At 38.1% G+C, this 19021-nt stretch overlaps 1 protein-coding gene across 1 annotated transcript; it reads right to left on the bottom strand.

The window, feature by feature from the left end:
* Positions 1–1248: 1248 nt before the first annotated feature.
* Positions 1249–18651, bottom strand: LOC139125789 (flavin-containing monooxygenase 5-like). Its single transcript, XM_070691884.1, has 7 exons — positions 18437–18651; positions 10899–11348; positions 10630–10685; positions 9006–9182; positions 4085–4304; positions 3714–3949; positions 1249–3208 (listed from the first exon to the last, which is right to left on the bottom strand). Exons 1-7 carry the CDS (start codon positions 18555–18557, stop codon positions 2966–2968), a joined length of 1503 nt encoding a protein of 500 aa, XP_070547985.1. The 5' UTR covers positions 18558–18651; the 3' UTR covers positions 1249–2965.
* Positions 18652–19021: the final 370 nt, after the last annotated feature.

The raw sequence follows: 19021 nt of genomic DNA, 5'->3' as shown, positions 1-19021 counted from the left end.
GTTAAAAGATTGTGCAACGGTTTGAAGATAGAAATTCATAAACTGTCAAACATTCATCGCCATTTTTGTAATAAATTTTCGGAACCGATGGCCGTATTCGTCGCTTGATACATAATGACCTCATTTGTTTACCTGTAGAACTGTTAGAGCAATGTACGTATACCAACAAGAATGGGGCAAAAATCGCGGTGTAAGAAGAGTGGCGTGGTGTAACTGATCGTAAATTTCATTGCACCGGCAGGAGATTCGATCATCAGTAAAAAGCTCGATTGAATATATATTGTGCCTTTAATTTTCTGAGGATTTCGCGATGAATGACCGTGTACTTGAAGCTGGGCGACGCGTGACGGCTAGGCTCAGCTTTGCTGTCGCATAATCGCACTCGATCGAATTCAGTTCATTTTCTAATCTTTCAAAACGAAGACATCATCGATAAAGTGCTTAGTCAAGACTAGATTTTAACATGAAACCCTGAGAAATATCATCTGATTTCGCTAACTGCACTGTCGCCCGTACGATCGAACTTCGCATTTTAAATGATTTGGAAAATTATGCAAGATTGAGAGAGGAGATATCATTTTTGTAAAATTTTCCACTGATTGTGTCTTCAGCCATACAGAATAATGTGAGGGAAAGTAGGGAGACCAGTTGCACCTGTTTTTTGAAACAAAAGGATACTGATTTTTTCCAATGGAAATGACAAAAGAAATTTGCATTCTACGTTTTCTCAGAGAATGACCCCTTCAGTTCGTCATAACTTGCTGCCTAAAAAGTATGGCATTTGTAGTACCTTCAAAACGTGACTTCCATGGTTGTTTAATGGTTATTTGGAAACTTTTGCTGAAATTTCTAAACGTACTTTTACTTGATATTATTTATCAATTATTCTGATGACGCACATTATTGTTTGCATACAGAACTGAAGAAGGTATATGAAAAGTAACCTTCAAGGATACAAATCAAAAAGAATTGTGGGTAATTTATTGTACTGTGAACTTCCTGACAGCTTACATGATTTCCAGGAAACCAGTCTTCCTTCCCCTTGAGAATCACGTGGTTGTCTTTCCGAATGTTGCCGGGTGGCTAATGAAAGAAAATTGTTTGTTTTCCGTCCAGGGATTTTTGAAAAACCTACCATCAAGTCAGCAAGGGGAAAACACAGGAAATCAACGCAACATAGAACAATATCGTAAACTTAACTTTCAATTTTATTTTTGGTCACAAGTATGAAAACCTCAACTATTACAATGCAGTGTGTCTTGTGTTCTTTATTGAAAGCTTGTTTGGATAGACAAGTTGTACTTGTATGTGTAAGTACCAAAAGCAATATTATAGTTAGGTGACTGTGAGTCTGAAGAAAAATTCCGTAAAAAATATGGCAAAAACATCATACCCGTACACAATGTACCACATGTACAGTGTGACAGTTACCGACTGGCTGTTTTGACAACTTGTTCACTATGACTTTGAAAATGTTGAGGTAGAGAACAAAATATTTTCTTTCAGACTCTGAAATTTCCAAACATTAAACTGCACAAGTTGCTGAGTATAACAAAGTTTAGTTGACACTCAGAAAACAAATGCTAAAGATCTTGGTAAAAGTTTAAACTACTGTCTCTTTCATACAATTACAATTGTTGTAGTAAGAAGAGTGTGCAGCTGAACAAATCATGACAGCCTTCAGTGACAACCCTCCTTAAAGAGTCCAAAGAATCAAATAATACTTGTCCTGAGCATAATTCCTGTTGACTTAAATGCTCCATTAGCTGTAACTTTTGGCTATTCTGAATTGTGTGTATCAACTAACTTTTCTATCCCACTTCTAAGTAATCTGCTTGTCAAGACAGCCTATGCATGTGTAATGACCATTGATATTTTTGATGACTGATTTCTAATCCGGACCTTAATTAAATTTTCGATAATAGCAATGCTGGTAGTACATGATGTCTAAAGCATTGTATAGATCGCCCGTAATATTATGGGGCCTGTACGGATATAACCCCCTACATGGGCCACAAAACCGTAACAGAAGGGCTCAAAATTTGCGGAGTGGATTTATTTTGGCAGTCTCTAAAACATATGACTGATTTTAACAAATTTTCATGTCGGACAAACTTCGATCGTGGGAAAAATACGGGCTGCCTTGTTAACAAATTTACGTTGACGAGCTCATCAAAGATCGACGCAAAAAGTTCCGACGCATCGACATTGGTGACTTGGACGCTGGTTGTCGGGACGTAGGACGACGAGAGAATAAATCCCGGTATTTTCCGTTCAGAGATGACAAGCCTTACTTTTGCATGTGATATAGCAAATTATAATATGAGTGCGTCCGGTACATGTATTGAAATTGGGGTACCTAGGGCGGAGTTTTTTTTTCTTATTTCCTGTTTCTTGTATGCGACCCACTTAAATACAGGAAAATTTACGAAATGTTTTTGAGAATTCGAAAAAAGTCTAGCGCAGGCTAATTTTCTAGGATTAGCAAGGTTACCAGGAATAAAATTAAATTTAGCACGTATATCTCGGACTGATAAATGTTCGTTTATTTGTTGATACGTTTTATTTATTTTCGATTCAACATAAATTTCGTGCCATCATTGTTTGCACATGCAAACTATATGTGCACACCATGTAACTTTACCTAGTTCTCTAAAATTTGCGTGACGTTAACTACCTGCCTTTAGCTTTCCAAATCAGCCTTCGGGCATGTTTAATATGGCTCCAATTTGAAAAATAATATTTGACATTACCAGCCTAACGGGGCAAAACCTGGCATAAACCTAGCCGTTAAATGGAAAACTTTGTTTTATCACTAACCTAGCGCACAGTGTTCGACTGCTGTAGAGCTGTGGGCTTAGTTGGTTGCAGATGTTTGTGATATATACATCTTCGAAACAAGAAATTAGTCGACTTATAAATCTTGAAACAAAAATATTTAAAAATATCTGCCATTTGAACTTGTTCATTTTTCCTCTTTGAGCGAGGGGTATCCTTTCAAAGCGTAGGTTGTGTTTTCTATCGCATTCAATATTCTATCCCTCGCTCCAGGCCATGCTCCTGGACCTTCCACACGATACCAGTAAGGTACCATTGGTCCGTACTTGTAGGCCATAGCCAGTTTCGGATCCGACAGGAGCAGACGCCAAAAGGATGGTTTCACACCTAACATCTCAGCCAGTTCTTCCATATGAGGTCCACCAAGTACCTGTACCAAATGTTTCAAAAAGAGAAGAGATTTGTAGAGGTAAAAAATATCTTTCATTGCGCAATGCACCAATGATATCATAAGAATTGCCAGACTGAATCAATTGAAGTGGGAATTCAGTAACTCAACGTCTCAGATTCATCAGAGTGAAAACCGCTCGGCTAAATCTGCATGCACCCGTGAAGATAGTGGCGTAATACCTGACTTTAACAGTCACACATTTCATCACCTCAAATGCGGAAGAAAAAACACTGATGATGTTTCAGGTTCAATCCTTCGTCGGCACTAAAAAAAACAAACCCGGAACATCTGTGCTTTTATCTTTTGCGTTTTTACAAGCGTTATATCTCTTGCTGGTCAGTCATTATTTCATTGTGTCAATATTCTTTTGCTGCACGTTTATCCCTCCTTTGGGGTAATTTTTCATTATTACTCCCTATGATACATCCCAGACAAACGAAAACACTGAACACATCAACACACGTTTCCGTATACAAATGCTTACGGGATAATACTTGTTTTTCTCATACTGAATCTTCTCTCCAATGTCTTTCCGCATCGTTGCTTTGTCAGGCAGTACAATATTCCCAGCAAAGACCCTTGCAGCGACCCGGGCTTGTATTTCAGCTACAGGCCAATGCGATCCGAGAGAGTGCACCAAGTTTATCAACGCCAACCTTTCCGGATGTTCTAACCGCACTGGGAACATGTACTTGTACACATCAGCTTTGTCAGATTCGTCTGTGAATGATAAATAAAGAAAACATATGCACCTTGTACGTGAAAGGTTTATTAAAAGAAGCCAAATCGACTGACTCGTTTATAGTTGAGCGTCAAATGACTATAATATTGGAAAATTCTAAAATACTAAATTACCATAAAGCCACGAGTCTTCGATTACCGGCACAGCAAACTCATATCCCGTAGCAAAGATGACTGCATCTACATTATCTAGAGTGGTACCATCTTTGAAAATGACGTCATTTCCCTTGAACTCTTCGATTTCTACCATTGGTTTGATATGACCTTGTGCAAGTCTATCTTGCATTTCATCATTGACCATCGTAAGTTTCGATGCAGGGTATATCTCTTTGCTCTGTAGTGCGATAATATAATTTTTCTTATAGGTACAGAGCATCTGCATGCACATTTTATTATTGAAAGATCATCTTATTTTTGTTGATCGTAAAATAACGACGTTTCAATAACTTAACTCGTCTTTAATTACTGAATCTTTATCTTTTTTTACTTCATTTGCATTTTTTCTTATTTTTTGTAGTCATTTGGCCATGAGAAATCAGCGACAGTCTTCGGAATCTTGTAGCATGCAAGAGTGTCAACTTAATTGGCAATACATTAAATTGCTGAGGGTAAAGCCAGGAAAGGCACAGTCATGTGTTGTTAAGGGGGCCGAGCAGTGTAAGAAGCTTACCCATGTTTATGGCGGGAAGGGCAAATACTAGCAGGTAGGGAGATTTTCCAAGTTGTGGCAGAAGGGCTCTTCAAAACAACTTTCAGTCACTACGTATCAAAAAATTGCATGGGCTCAAAGTAATTGCAAGAACTCGTGTACATTAACAAACTAATTAGGCTGCTCCGCTTCTCCTGATTGTGAACGCTAGATAATATTTTCTATTGGCTAACATAACTATGGCGATGAATGGATCACAAAATCACTAAAACTTAGAAGATGTCACAATGCACCCCAAAAAGTCACGCAATCTCATTATAATAGTCGCGCCAACGGCTTACTGACTACGCATGCGCAGGTTTGTTACATACTGTACGAGCAACCGTAAGTGTACCCGACTAAATCATGGGCGCCGCCTTATTTTTTCAGTGCTCGTAAACAAACAAATACGAAACGTGCAAATTATTATTTCATAACATGCCACTAATAAAATATATTTTTAGCTAGTAAGTATTATAATCTACCTTTTCACTGATACAAAATATCGTTACTATCAGACCAAAAAATAGAAAAGAGAATAAACTGTCGATATCACATTTTGATTGGCCTAGCATTCTTCAGGCTTGAAGCGGCGTTGTTATATAAGCCAGATTTACAATGTATGCTTCCCAAAGTAAGTACACTACATTTGATAACACCGCAGACAAATATAGAACAGACTAGCAACGCGGCATGCCTTTTGTTCCATGGTCGTCTCGGTAGACTATGGCCATTTGATATTAAAATGAGCTTCAAAGATATTAAATTTTTGCAGACTTTGTTTGGTTGATAATTGCACGAGATTATGCGAAAATTACGATGAGATGGCATCGTGCTGCCAGTCGCGAGGCAACCAGTGTTACTTTGTGAGCTCTCAGGCCAGAAAAACTCCTTCATGCCAATCAACAACACGCCAGCAGTTTCATAAACATGTCCTTCTGTGCTGCGGCATTTTGTAATACTGACGTGTTTTGTAATAACTTACGCAAAATGTAATAAGGGGTATCAGCATTTTGTAATTACTGACGCATTTTGTAATAACGTCTGCAGTATTTTGTAATAAACCAGTCTACGCGTTTTGTAACAAGGGTATCAGCATTTTGTAATAAAAAATTGTCTACGCATAATGTAACAAGGGTATCAGCATTTTGTAATAATTCGCACTTTGTAATAACAGTTAACGCATTTTGTAATAACTGACGCATTTTGTAATAACGTCTGCAGTATTTTGTAATAAACCAGTCTACGCGTTTTGTAACAAGGGTATCAGCATTTTGTAATAAAAAATTGTCTACGCAAAATGTAACAAGGGTATCAGCATTTTGTAATAATTCGCACTTTGTAATAACAGTTAACGCATTTTGTAATAATTTTAAAAACTTTTCCCAGTTTTAAACCATTAACAAATATTTTATTGACTTTGGAATGGTATTACAAAGTGTGTGTTTTAAGTACAAAAAATTGATCGCTCCCCGACTTCCATTTCAAATTAGAAAGACTTAATTTTAGATAGCTATATTTTTACTAACTGATCATCTGAGGCAGGTAACTACTAGATTTTGACTGCTTTATTATCATATATTTGAGAGAATCATTCGTGTACACACTCAGTTGATTTATTAAATAGATGATAACGACATTCTTTCTGGTGTATGTCAGACAACCAGCAATCAACAGGTAGATACTCTGATAAAATAAAATATAATAACATAAAATAAATTATTTTCCATCTGCCTTCGCAAACAATAGAATCAAGCTTCCGTAAAAACGGGCACGCAACGGGCATGCGATAACCCCTTTACTTTCATATTTGATGATAAACATTGCGGCATTGAATGGCTTACATGGAGGAAACCCCTAGCGCGACGTCTGTCACCGGCAGCCACCTCCTTGTTGTGGACGAAACTCAATACTGTACTTTGAAAATAACTTCTGATAAAAGAAACTGAAGTAAATGTTTTACGACTGTTTGAAGGTGAAAAATATTATGAGGTAATAACGAAAGTGTTTATCATGATCGCTGCTCGGCTAGTGCATCGAATGTTGGATGAGCGCGCAAACAAGGATGGCGTTTACCCTTAACCCGCTCGCAGTTAAGAAAGCGATGCATAATATGCCTCTAATGTGTATTGAATAATGCATCGGAAACGACGGGTGCATATATTCTTGATAAAAAAGGAGATGTATAATAATAATTATTACGAAAATACCTCAAAGTAAGCACTCAGACATTAGTGCAACGCATCGCCCGACACGCTAAACGCGCTAATGACCACATGTATGTGCTTTTATACATTCTTTGCGTTATTTTCGTAATAACCTTAACTATACTGAAGTAATCTAAAGTAAACTAAACAAAACTAAACTACAATAGTCAGAATAATCTTATGTTATTGTGATTTGACTTGTTTAGCTACTAAAGCGGAAGTATATCTGACCTGTTGAGTATTAATGTATGTATGTATGTATGTAAGTATGTATGTATGTATGTATGTATGTATGTATGTATGTATGTATGTATGTATGTATCTATGTATCTATGTATCTGTGTATCTGTGTATGTATCTATGTATCTATGTATCTATGTAGGCCTATGTATGTATCTCTGCATCTATGTAGGTAGGGATGGAGGGATGGAGGGAGGAAAGAGTGCCTGAGTATGCCTGTCTATCTATATGTCTGTCTGTCTGTCTGTCTGTCTGTCTGTCTGTCTTTCTATGGCTGTTATCATTTAATGATAATGGCAGATATTTGGCAGGTATAACCAGTAGGATAGCGAGTCAAATTTAGCTTAATTATAGTATTTCAGGGCAGCTTATCCTAGCTCGTTGGCTTGACAAATTTTACCATTTGGCGATAGCGTAGATTCAAAGGACGAACACAATGCGAAAGAAATAGATCTGAGAAAACAAAACCATGGCTCAGTAGATATGAATTGTCATCTTTTACATACAAGGAAAAGTGGCAGGTCTGTCGATATAGCTTTATTTTGTTCTTGTCTATGGGATGATTAAAAATAAATTATCATTCGGTATTTTAATTGACTGCTTCACGTCAGTGTTTATTTCTGTATCAGCTGTCAGTTATTACCGTAAATTATCGACAATCAACTTTAGAGAAACACATATCATACGAATAGAAGTTGCTTAGAATACTGCAATCTTTCGTTTGTTTATTTTCCACTTTAATCGGCCTTTTTATGTCAAATTCACTTTTTCTAACAAAATGTCGTGACATATATGTTAAAATAATGGAATAAGGAATAAATAAGGAAACCAACGCCAGTGGACGATTATTTTACTAACAATTACACTCATAATTGTTGGACTAATACTGGGAATCAGTTGAACTTTGACCCCCTTATCTGGCATTATTATGATAACCTAGCACTGGTAGTGAGCTATAATCTCGACATTATTATATGCTATTACATTTTTACGTATTCAGTGACCACAAAGCATTTTGGAATACCTACAATATCAGCGGATGTTTATAATTATTACAAAATGCGTTAACTAATGTTACAAAACGCGTTTTATTACAAAACGCCGATACCCTTATTACAAATCGCGTAAACAATATTTTATTACAAAATGCTGATACCCTTATTACAAAATGCGTAGACCATTTTATTACAAAATGCTGATACCCTTATTACATTTGGCGTAAGTTGTTACAAAATGCGTCATATTACAAAATGCCGCAGTACACCTTCCCTGACGAACGTGTAAAAGATGGTATGATTGACCGTAAACCATGAAGTAAAATCTGACAGTATCAATAAAAGACTTGGTTCAAACGCGCTCATTATATATTTATGAAAAAGGTGGGAGGAACTTTTTAAATGGTAAATTTCACCTCCCTGACGCTCAAAACGTTCCAGTTTTCCTCAGCACAACAAGACAACAACAAAACGAACTTTGCCGAACATATACTTTCGCTTAAAAATTAGCGAAAATCCGGAAACTACCGACGGATGCATGGTCGGCACTCTTCGGAAAAGAGAGTCGAGAGCTTCCTGAGGCGAGGCAAACATGGATGGCTTACATAACCGCTTCACACCTTGAACAACACCCGTTGCTAGTTTGTTATATATTTGTCTGTGATAACACTGATCAGACTAAAGGACTTACCGGGATATATACAAGCAGTTAGTATCAAGAAGGTATTGATATGATTAGATCTTCCTTTGCAATGCACATTTCGATACAAAAATAAAAAGTGGTAGAAACTGTTTCATTGCAATGTATCAATAGACTTAATGTATTCACTTTACCTATTCTGTACCATACATTCTAAGTTTCCCGAGGCTCTCTGTTACAAAATGTCTCCCTGTTCACAACTTACTTGTAAACCAAATTTTCTATGGTCACCGACTCTTGTTTTACAGTGATTCTCTAACAGTGTGAGTCCTTTTGTTGGAGATTGATACGCCGACCGACTGAACAGTTGGATGTCATAGGGTAGACCATTCTGGCAGGTGCGAGGGAAAAAGAACACTCCATGTCGCATGCTTAGGTATACCTTAAACGCAAGTAAAAATATGCACTAAAATTTTTAAGGTATAATATGCTTCGAAAGTGAAATACTTAAACCTTTGCTAAATCTTTGTCCACGAATCTTTCATTTCTAATCTTTCAAAATCAAGAGGAAAAATCAAGGATCATCGTCAAAACTTGGTAGAAAAGAAACAAATTTCCAATTTAAAATACAAAATGGCATCTATCCATGTTCCCTGTGTTCATTCTATTGAGAAAAACAAAAACAATTCGATTACCGAAAGACTAAGAGAGTGAGAATTTTTCTTACATCAAGAGCTTTAAAATGATCTATCACAAATGATAGATCAGGAAGGAATTGTAAAAGTTTTAGAGTCCGATTATTTGTTCTCGATGTGCATCCTACCTTAAAACAATCATTTTGAGGAATATTTGACATTTATCATATAGGATTACCCACAACCATATTGCTTCATCCTAGTGACGTTCACTGTAAAATATCAGCCGTTATATTTCACGGTAAACGTCGAGATATGCACGATAAACGTCATCGATCGGTTTTGGAGTTTTCCCGAACAACATTATTAGTTTGTTGGTAAACAACGTAAACAAATAAAATGACTGCCGCTCTCCGTCTGCGAAGCGATGTCGCTGACGTAAAAAACTGAAGGGCTTCGAGGAACACGGGTATTTTGTGGTTGCTAAATTCGAAAATAACATGTTGAGTTTGTAATGATTTCCCATGAATTTCCTGTTAAAGTTCCTGTATTTTTTTGGCCAAGCTCTAGCAAACATTTTGCCTTTCGCACGGTGCCGGCACTATGCATGGTCGAATGAGCGTGTGGCGTGACGGCGATGTCGCGCGCGCGACAAATATTGACATGGCAACTCTAAGGGTAATCAAACAAAATGGCGGCTCCTCTCCGCGCGAACTCCGTGCCGTACGACGATCGAGCGCGATCGAAATCAGGTTAGATTTAAAGCTGAGGACAGTTTTTGATCGATTACAATGGTAATGGCACATTGCACCTTAAAAGGTTCCTCCTGTATGACGATTTTGGAATCCGAGTGTCTTTCTTCTAAGGCTCGATTGAGATATGGAGGACTTGCTGTGATGTATATATATATATATATATATATATATATATATATATATATATATATATATATATATATATATATATATATATATATATATATATATATATATATATATATATATTTTATATTTTATATTAGCAAAGTTTCCAAATAATCCGCACATTGGCAAACTTGCCACTGTATTTTGGAATAACTTTCGCCTTTCTATCAACATAAGGTTAGTATGAATGTGTATGATGTATTGCCTTATGTAATGACAGGTCCATGCAGTTTTGTACCGTGTCAGTTAGAATATCTTAGGACAACATTCAACTTGACGCTCTACATTAACTTGAACCGATACTCATCTTTTTAAAGCTATGTGTGTTTACCTCACCGCCATTTCTTCCAATTTCCGATGATACTTCACCAGCCGTATGAAGGCCACCTAGTAGAATAAAAAAAGTGGTCGTGATAATTATGTCGCCTGTGGCTTATTGTCGTAACAAAGTGTGTATCATTCATCGATACCATTTCTTTTTTTTTGATTTTGGTCGATTTCATTTACATTATTGATGTCACTCGACTCGATGATTGTTGGCACGCTTTTACAGATGACAAAATTTACTAATGCCCGTTTGTATATGGGAGTGTAACTTACCAACGACTATAACCTTCTTTCCTTTGAATTTACTTGGTTCTCGATACTTATTTACGTGTATTTTAATTCCCTTGAAGTTTTCCATCCCAGGGTATGAAGGAATAGCTCCTCTGTTGTAAACGCTTGTGCAAATCATGACGTAATCAAACTCTTCAGTGGAAAGCTTGCCATCCTTGTCCTTGATCTGTAACTTCCAATACTTTCCATCGTTGTTGCGCTGTACGTCGATAACGTCTGTGTTGAACAGAATGTGCTTCTCAAGCTTGAAATGCTTCGCATAGTTTTGGATATGACGAAGTACCATTCGGTGAGGCATAAATGGCGTGTTTTCTTTCGGATACGGAAAATCTGAAAATGTCATCATTTCTTTGCTATCGTTGCTTACAAGATTATCATAGATGGCGGCTCCCTGTCCAGGCCGTAACTCTGGTGAATAATTCCATACACCACCTAGAAATCAGCCGAAAATTGGTTGTTCAGAGAAATACAGCTGTCAAATCAAACGCAAGCTGCTTGTAAATGTCTTCCGTCTATTGTGTATGAATAATCTTGAGAGGGGTTTGAATTTACAAGTTGTGAACTCTTGTCAAAGAAAGTTTCGACGAACAAATGATTCACGTTTCGGAGGGCCTAGCAAGAGTTACAGCAAGGTCGGATAGCAAAGGTCACACTCAGAAGATTTAGTCATGTGAGTTATTGACTAATGGCCACAGGGCCTTTTGACGACTTCATCACTTTACAAAATGCGCAATTTTTATTTTGCAAAGAACTTTGTTTTGGTGAGGACTATGACAAATGTTTGAAATGTTGTCTCAGTTGTCATTCAAAAGCCAGCACTTTAGCCTAAAAAGGTGTTACAGTACCATGCGACGTCAAGAAAAACCTAAAATGCACTTGAGAGAGTGGTACGTTTTCATTAAATGATATTTTCATGAGTTAGGGCTGATTTTTCTATCGAAAAGTTTTCCCCCTTATGATTTCAAATTCAAAGAAGTTCATACAAGTCTTAGAATCTGAAAGAATGGTACATAATTGATAATCTTAATATCCGTCCAATCCGTGCAATAAAGCACACCATGGGACAGTATACCACGAGATTTTGACCAGTGCACGACATATATGCACTCGCTTTTGCACGTGCACATATGGAGTGAACTGGTCAGAATCGAGTGGTATACCGTTGCTGGGTGTGATTTATTGCTATTATATCATAACAGTATATTAAATTTATGGCATGGAACGTCAAAAACAGATTTTTGTTCAAGCTGACAGCTCGCGCGTATACCAGCCGTGGTATATCGTCGATAAACCACGGTTCTTTTCGGGTCTCAACCAATAAGATCGCTGTATTTGCGCCATCAATATACTGGTATGATGTAATATTCAATATCTCACGCAACACGTGCCTTTCACCAATTTAATCTCAGTGCACACTATAAACAATGGCCGGACCATGAAAGGTTGCCGAAATCTGAAAAAGAAGGGATTTACTTTTAAAACCTTTTGACATATGGCAAACGTGTTTGAGAGAACATCCACAAGTGGTATCTTCTCTAAGGGAAATGAGAAAATAATATGACAGAGCTCAATGGCACAGTAAGTGAGGCTACCCACAATTCCCCTTGATTTGTTCACTCAGACATTTTTTGCTAAAGGCTTTTTCAATTTTATCAGTTTCTTAACAATTTTTAACTTACAATTCAAGTTCAGGATTATTTGATAAGACTATGTTCGAAAATTATTGATTATGTTTAAAATTCAAGAGAAAATTGAGTGCGAAGTTGATGTTTGGAGGTGCTAAAAATTGCACACTTGTCAAGATAAAGTTATCAGCAACTAAGATGGTCTCATCATACCACCTGTCAGACATGCAAATTTCCTTTGTTACGAACAGTAAAAAAAATCAATACCCTTTCTTTCGCCAACACAGATGCAACTTATTCCCTTAGTTTCCTTGAAAATATTGTGTATGGCTGTCAAAAATTTATGTCGACAAAATTACAAAATTGCTATCTCCTCCGCGGAAAAAGGGTTGATCTTCTCATTATTCACAGTGAGCAATCAGAAAATTATGGTGATCAGAACTATGTTGCCAGAATTTTGAAATATGGACCGAGTTGTTCTCTGTACAGAAGAAATTTGCTTCAGTTCAGTGAGTGATCTCCGTGTGTACAGATCATGGAGGATTGTGGGTAGCCTCACTTACTGTGGATGGCCTTTGAGGGCAATCTGTGAATTTCCGAAGGTATTTACCGAGGGATACGGTGTATTCTACCGCCAGTACTTTTCCGAGCGAAGCTGGCGGCAGAATACACCGTATCCCTCTGAAAATACTTTCGGAACGCTACAGAGTACCCTCCAAGGCCATGGGGTTCTGTTATCATTACATATGTTCCCCAATTTTGTCGATCGCCGTAGAAAAAAAATAGCTAATCACGACACGGCCTGATTGCATATAGATTCTATATAGTGCGCATTGATATGCTGTCAAAGAACTTTTTTCAGCTCTGAGCTCACTGATTGGCTAAGGGAAAACTTTCTACCATTCATATGCAGATATTTGATGTAGCGTACCAAGTTCACCATACCACTGTATTTCCATCTCGACCAAGACAACAAAAACAGACACAAAGACGTTTCAGAACAGAAATCTTAAATATTTTAAATACATGTGAACAAATTATTGATATTTAGAGTAGAAAGATCAATTGTAATAAAAATTAAAATGACTGGAACTTCCAAATTGTACGCGAAATTAGACTAATCGGAGTCCGAGTCCGGCTGTCCGATCTACGGTTACGTGAATGAAACACGGTGGTGTACGGACATCTGGCGAAGAAGACGCTGTTAAGAGTTGTTTTCTGAGGCCGTGATGTTGAATGTGAAGTTGAAGACTCCTCCGGTGATTTGAGAATAGCCCGGGTAACTGGTTTTGAACTTGCTGGCACCATTGCAAGGATTGCGAATTACTGATCGCCTTGTTTTCAGAGGAGCCCATCTATCACATTTGTCTTTGTCGTGGCCGACACGGGTATCGCTTGTCGATGTGCTCGGCCCGGGTGCTCGGTCACTGCATGGTCCCTATCACGGTCCCTCTATCACGAACCGAGGTCGCGGGTTGAATTTGTCATCAAGCCAACTCAATATTACTCATTTGCCCTTGTTGATCTTCGTAGACGAGTGATTTATGGTAATTGGATACCGATCGCGAATCTAGCCCATACTCGTCGTCGCTGTTTCTGTACGCTGACGTAAACCGGCATAATTTACGTCACGGTCGTGGGTCAAGCTCGACTGGTACAAGTTACCGTTGTTATTGTCCAAAGCCAGTCGTTGAAAACAGCAACTTCGGGACCCGTTTCCATAACAGTTTTTTTCCGTTCATTTTCTTGCAACCTGACGAGAGCTTTGACGTCTTCGGTCGAGACTGCAAGAAATTTTGCTATGTCAACGGCTTAAACTTCGGTGTACCTTCGCCGGTACCGCTTCCATCGTTGTCACAGTATTTTGTTCCTTCAGTGCCGAGATATTAGTTTCACTTCCATAATTAAATTCTGATTCAAAATGTTCAAAATGAATACAGTTCTGCTAATCGTAATAACCACTTTCTTCCACAGATATACAATCCGCTGAAGTATTTATTATTGTTTAGGAGCCGGCAACAATATTTACCAATAGAAAGTAGTACGGGATGATAACTAATTTGCTTAATTTAGAGTGAAATAATTTCTTAACCATGGTTTTCTACGTAAACATTATTTATTGACGCGTGACCTGTTTTCGGAATGCTTTGAAGTTGATAAAACACGCGAAATACTTTACTGAAAGCAAGCAATTAGTAAAATATTTAAATGCAGTGATAATTAGCTCAATCAAAAGCTAAATACTTAGAAAAGTGTCACAATTTTTAGAAAATGCAAAAAATATACAGGGACTATATTATGTCTGTCTGTGAAAATATCAACTTTATTTCGCTGCCAACAGATTTGTAATCTGTGGTACATATGTAATAATACATTAGAATATAAAGTTAGAAAACCAACAACTACCTTAGGGCACTGGTCCAGTGACTGACACGCTGTGCACAGGACCGATTAGTTATTAAAAATTAGCTCTACAAACTAAGTTAGTGTTATTATCGAAAGGTGGGGAGATGCGGTGAATTTTCAAAATGTAGAAGGAGGCCGGTCGCGAAAATTTATCACATTTTATTCAAAAAATTTAAGTTATCCATCTATTGACTTGTAAAAACACCCATAATGACTAAGGTAACTTGCTCACTAACGGCCAGCTCGCAGCATGTGCATACAAATGTGCGTTCTCTCAAAACCTCGGACAAATCGCACATAAACATCAACATACGTGAATATGAGAAAATTATAATGGTAAGACGTTGGAAGTTCAGCCCCTTTATTTGGAAACTGGGCTATTGCGGACATTATAGTCTGTTTCAACAAAGACTTCTGCCCGCTTAATTTGAATCGAAAATTTGCACGTCTGTATCATATTCGATATGAATTTCATAACTTACTGATACTACTTCAGATACGACTAATTGTGTACTGGGGCAAGAAAACGTTACACCTCAAACGAAACTAATCGCATTTTATCAAACGTCCAACAATTTAGGTTGCCGAGAATATTTATGCAACTAAATGGAAATGATCTGCTGTCAATGTTTTTTCACTCCTGTGTGTAGCAGGAATTCTTATGTCAAACACATGAGAGACAGCTATATAGACTATCATGGCAATAGCTATCAAAGCAAATGGTCGTCAAGGTAGAAGGATATAGTTTGCTCAACTCAAAAATTCTATCATTTTTGTCTATCGGACTCTGACGCCAGTAGTCTGTATCTGAAGCAACTTCATAACTTCATAACCAGGGCCCTTGGAAAGGTCTCTGACACAAAGACCACAATCTATCCCGTAATATATTCATTTCGATATGCAATAGACGAATAAAAGGATGGAATTAGCATATCTTATCATTATTGTCTTCCCACCCACTATTTGTTGTGATGTCCAGTATCGCCAGTCGTCTAGTGTGAGACCCGCAGGGCGGTACAAAATTGTCAATCTGAAGTGTAATCCATCATTTTTTAACCTCCATGCTAAGGCTATTGCTACATACATGTTGCAAGTCTAAGTCTGTCCTCTCGGACTCCTGGCTATTAGAATCCCTGAAGAGACAATTTGCTACGACGCGTCGCTGTTTTCCGCGCGGGTCAGGAGAGTTACTTGCTACAAGACTTTGGAGAATATACCTTTGTTTTTATACGATTTTTATCGGAATGGTGTTGATGCTTTGAAATAGGTAGCTGCGAAAACGCACATATCTGTGGCAGGATATAGACTTTGTTTACGCGGGTCATCAAAAGGTTGTGGATGGCGGCCGGGTTGACCTTTTGATGACCCTCAGAGACGACTGTAGCCTCTCTCGCTACAAACACAACTCCTTTTCTCTGCTGCAGATAACTGTAGAGCTACCATGTCTCCTAAATCACATGTAGATTCATATAGTCTGATTCAAAATGAAAGTTCTCGGATTTAAGGGTATGTAGCGGTTATGGAAGTAGTGATTTTGTTCCGTAGTTACACCGAAAACTAAAAACAGTTGTGTATCTGGTAACCCGACCTACCCGAGTTAACACAGACCAAAATGTTTTCTTCGATTGTTAGAAAACCAAGCGAGTTAAGAGAGAAAGCTAAAAATCACGGAAATATTGAAGATTATCTTCTTGACCCACATCCGGATTTTGTAGAATGACAAGTTTTTCCAGACCTATCTACCCTATTGCTGACGGACAATTTATAGAAACGATACTTTTTTGCAAAGGTTCCCAAGCAAGACCCGGTACATTGTTTGGCCCTCGTACGGGCACAATAACAAAATAAGCAAAAGTAAAACACTTTTCTTAAACCTTGGATGGGAAAGTTTTCGCCTGACAAGGCACATCGATAGTTCTTCACATTTCATCATCAGTAATAAATCTCCACACCTGTCTCATGTTCACTGATTCTTGATCTGATGGTCAGAGGAGAGAGTAGTTATGGTGTACGCTTATCGGTCCACTCGGAACAGGTGACAATAGTTTTATTCTACTTTCTTCAATCTAAAGTTTTTCATTGTTTAGTTTCATCACTTCAACATAAATCGCAGTTCAATCGTGTGCAGGAGTTGCTGTAAGAAAAATTGTGGCAACAAGGAGACCGTAGATATTTGAAACACGCGCATGGTAAACGCAAGTTCGGTGTTTGGGGGAAGGGGTGTTTGTAAAATAATCGCAATCATACCAGTTGTCGGATTTTAATTACTGGCGCAAATATCGCACTAAATGTTGTACAGTTACGTTATTTTACATGAGCAGTGTCCCACATGTATGCCAAAAGAATTGTGTAGCCGGTGGCGCACTTACCTGATGCACGTCAAACGACATATATTATAGTGCGATATTTTGCGATACATAAAATGTAGCGAGATGTTGTGATATGAAAACATGCAGTACGATTTTAACGTGCTGTAATCGACATGAAGCGAACCCCTCTGAAGCGGAATTTGCGTTTGCTGTTTGTGTGTTTAAATTATCCACGGCCCATTAGCTCGGTTATTGAACCATTCGTTTTAGAGAGTGGGGATTTGGCCGAGCGGCTTTGTCTGAGGCTTCTCTGCTAGGTTTTCTTGCTGCCGTATGGTATGTTGTGAGTTCGAACTTACTGTATGATGGTAGAGGCGGAATAGGGTGGTCGTTCCTAACATGTAAGAATAAATTACTCGTCTCCAATTATCTGCTTATCTGACAGTCATTGCTATTGACAATTAACGGTATACAATACATGCTCAACAAGGTTTTCGTGCCTCTAAAAACATGTTGGCTCAAGCCCATCTTCTTCAAGACAACTTTTGATAGAGACCAAGACAGCGGCTCCAGCGCCAACGATTGCAACGCATTTTTTCGCCGCCATATTGTCTAAGCACTGCTAAGTTTGTGTTAATAATTGGTAGATGAGTGACATAAGTCAGACTCTGATCGTGAGAACATGTGGGAGGCCAGTGCGAGGTGTTTCGTCAGATAGCAGCCCGGGGCAGGATAACAATCACTGAGTCGTAATTGGGGGAGGGAGAGGGTTAACATAAAAAATACCTTGATTTTGAGGAATGTTTGGTCTGATATGTTTCATCTCAAACCTACCCATCTCAGCACTTTTCACAAGAGAAAGGTTAGCTGTGAAGTCACATAGCGAATCTGCGTACACTATTGATAAATGAGTTTATAGTGTAAAGGTTATTTACCGCTGTCTGACCCAATTTTCGGATCGGCTGCTATATATGGTTTTAATACACTTATACACTTTAGTAGTAAAGTTGAGCAGCGTTAAGTTGACTTCGCTGCGTATGGTATGTTTACAAACTTACAGTATGATGGTAGAGGCGGAATAGGGTGGTCCATCCTAACATGTTAACATAAATTACTCGTCTTGCCTGCTTATTTGACGGTCATTGCTATTCACAATTAACGGTATACAATACATGCTCACCAATGCTTTCGTGCCTCTCAAAACAGGTTGGCTCAAGCCCATCTTCTTCAAGACAACTTTTGATAGAGACCAAGCCAGCGACTCCAGCCCCAACGATTGCAACGCGTTTTTTCGCCGCCATATTGTGTGTAAGCACAGCTAAGTTTGTGTTAATAATTGGTAGATGAGTGACTTAAGTCAGACTCTGATCGTGAGAACATGTTGGGGGCCAGTGCGAAGTGTTTCGTCAGATAGCAGCCCGGAGCAGGATAACAATTACTGAGTCGTAATTGGGGGGGGGGGCACGTAAAATTATCTTGATTTTAAGGAATGTTTGGTTTGATATGTTTCATCTCAAACCTACACATCTCAGGAATATGCACTTTTCACAAGAGAAAGGTTAAGTGTAAAGTCACATAGCGAATCTTGTACACTATTGATAAATGAGTTGGTAGTGTAAAGGTTATTTACCGCCGCTGTCTGACCCAATTTTCGGATACGGCTGCTATATATGGTTTTAATACAGTCACAAACGTTAGTAGTAAAGTTAAGCAGCATTAAGTTTACTTCGCTTGTTCAGATGATATATATATATATATATATATA

Source organism: Ptychodera flava (assembly GCF_041260155.1).
Source record: "Ptychodera flava strain L36383 chromosome 3 unlocalized genomic scaffold, AS_Pfla_20210202 Scaffold_26__1_contigs__length_13983176_pilon, whole genome shotgun sequence".
Classification (NCBI taxonomy): domain Eukaryota; kingdom Metazoa; phylum Hemichordata; class Enteropneusta; family Ptychoderidae; genus Ptychodera; species Ptychodera flava.
The sequence above is the reverse complement of the archived record's forward strand: the minus strand, read 5'-3'. Positions and strand labels throughout refer to the sequence as shown.

Excerpts from the sequence above, each read along its gene's own strand:
- LOC139125789 (XM_070691884.1), bottom strand. The coding sequence starts at position 18,557 with ATGGCGGCGAAAAAACGCGTTGCAATCGTTGGGGCTGGAGTCGCTGGC. Across the intron at positions 9,183-10,629 it reads TTGGAAGAAATGGCGGTGAG|GTATACCTAAGCATGCGACA; the intron begins GTAAACACACAT and ends CTTGCGTTTAAG. Across the intron at positions 3,950-4,084 it reads CGAAGACTCGTGGCTTTATG|ACGAATCTGACAAAGCTGAT; the intron begins GTAATTTAGTAT and ends TATCATTCACAG.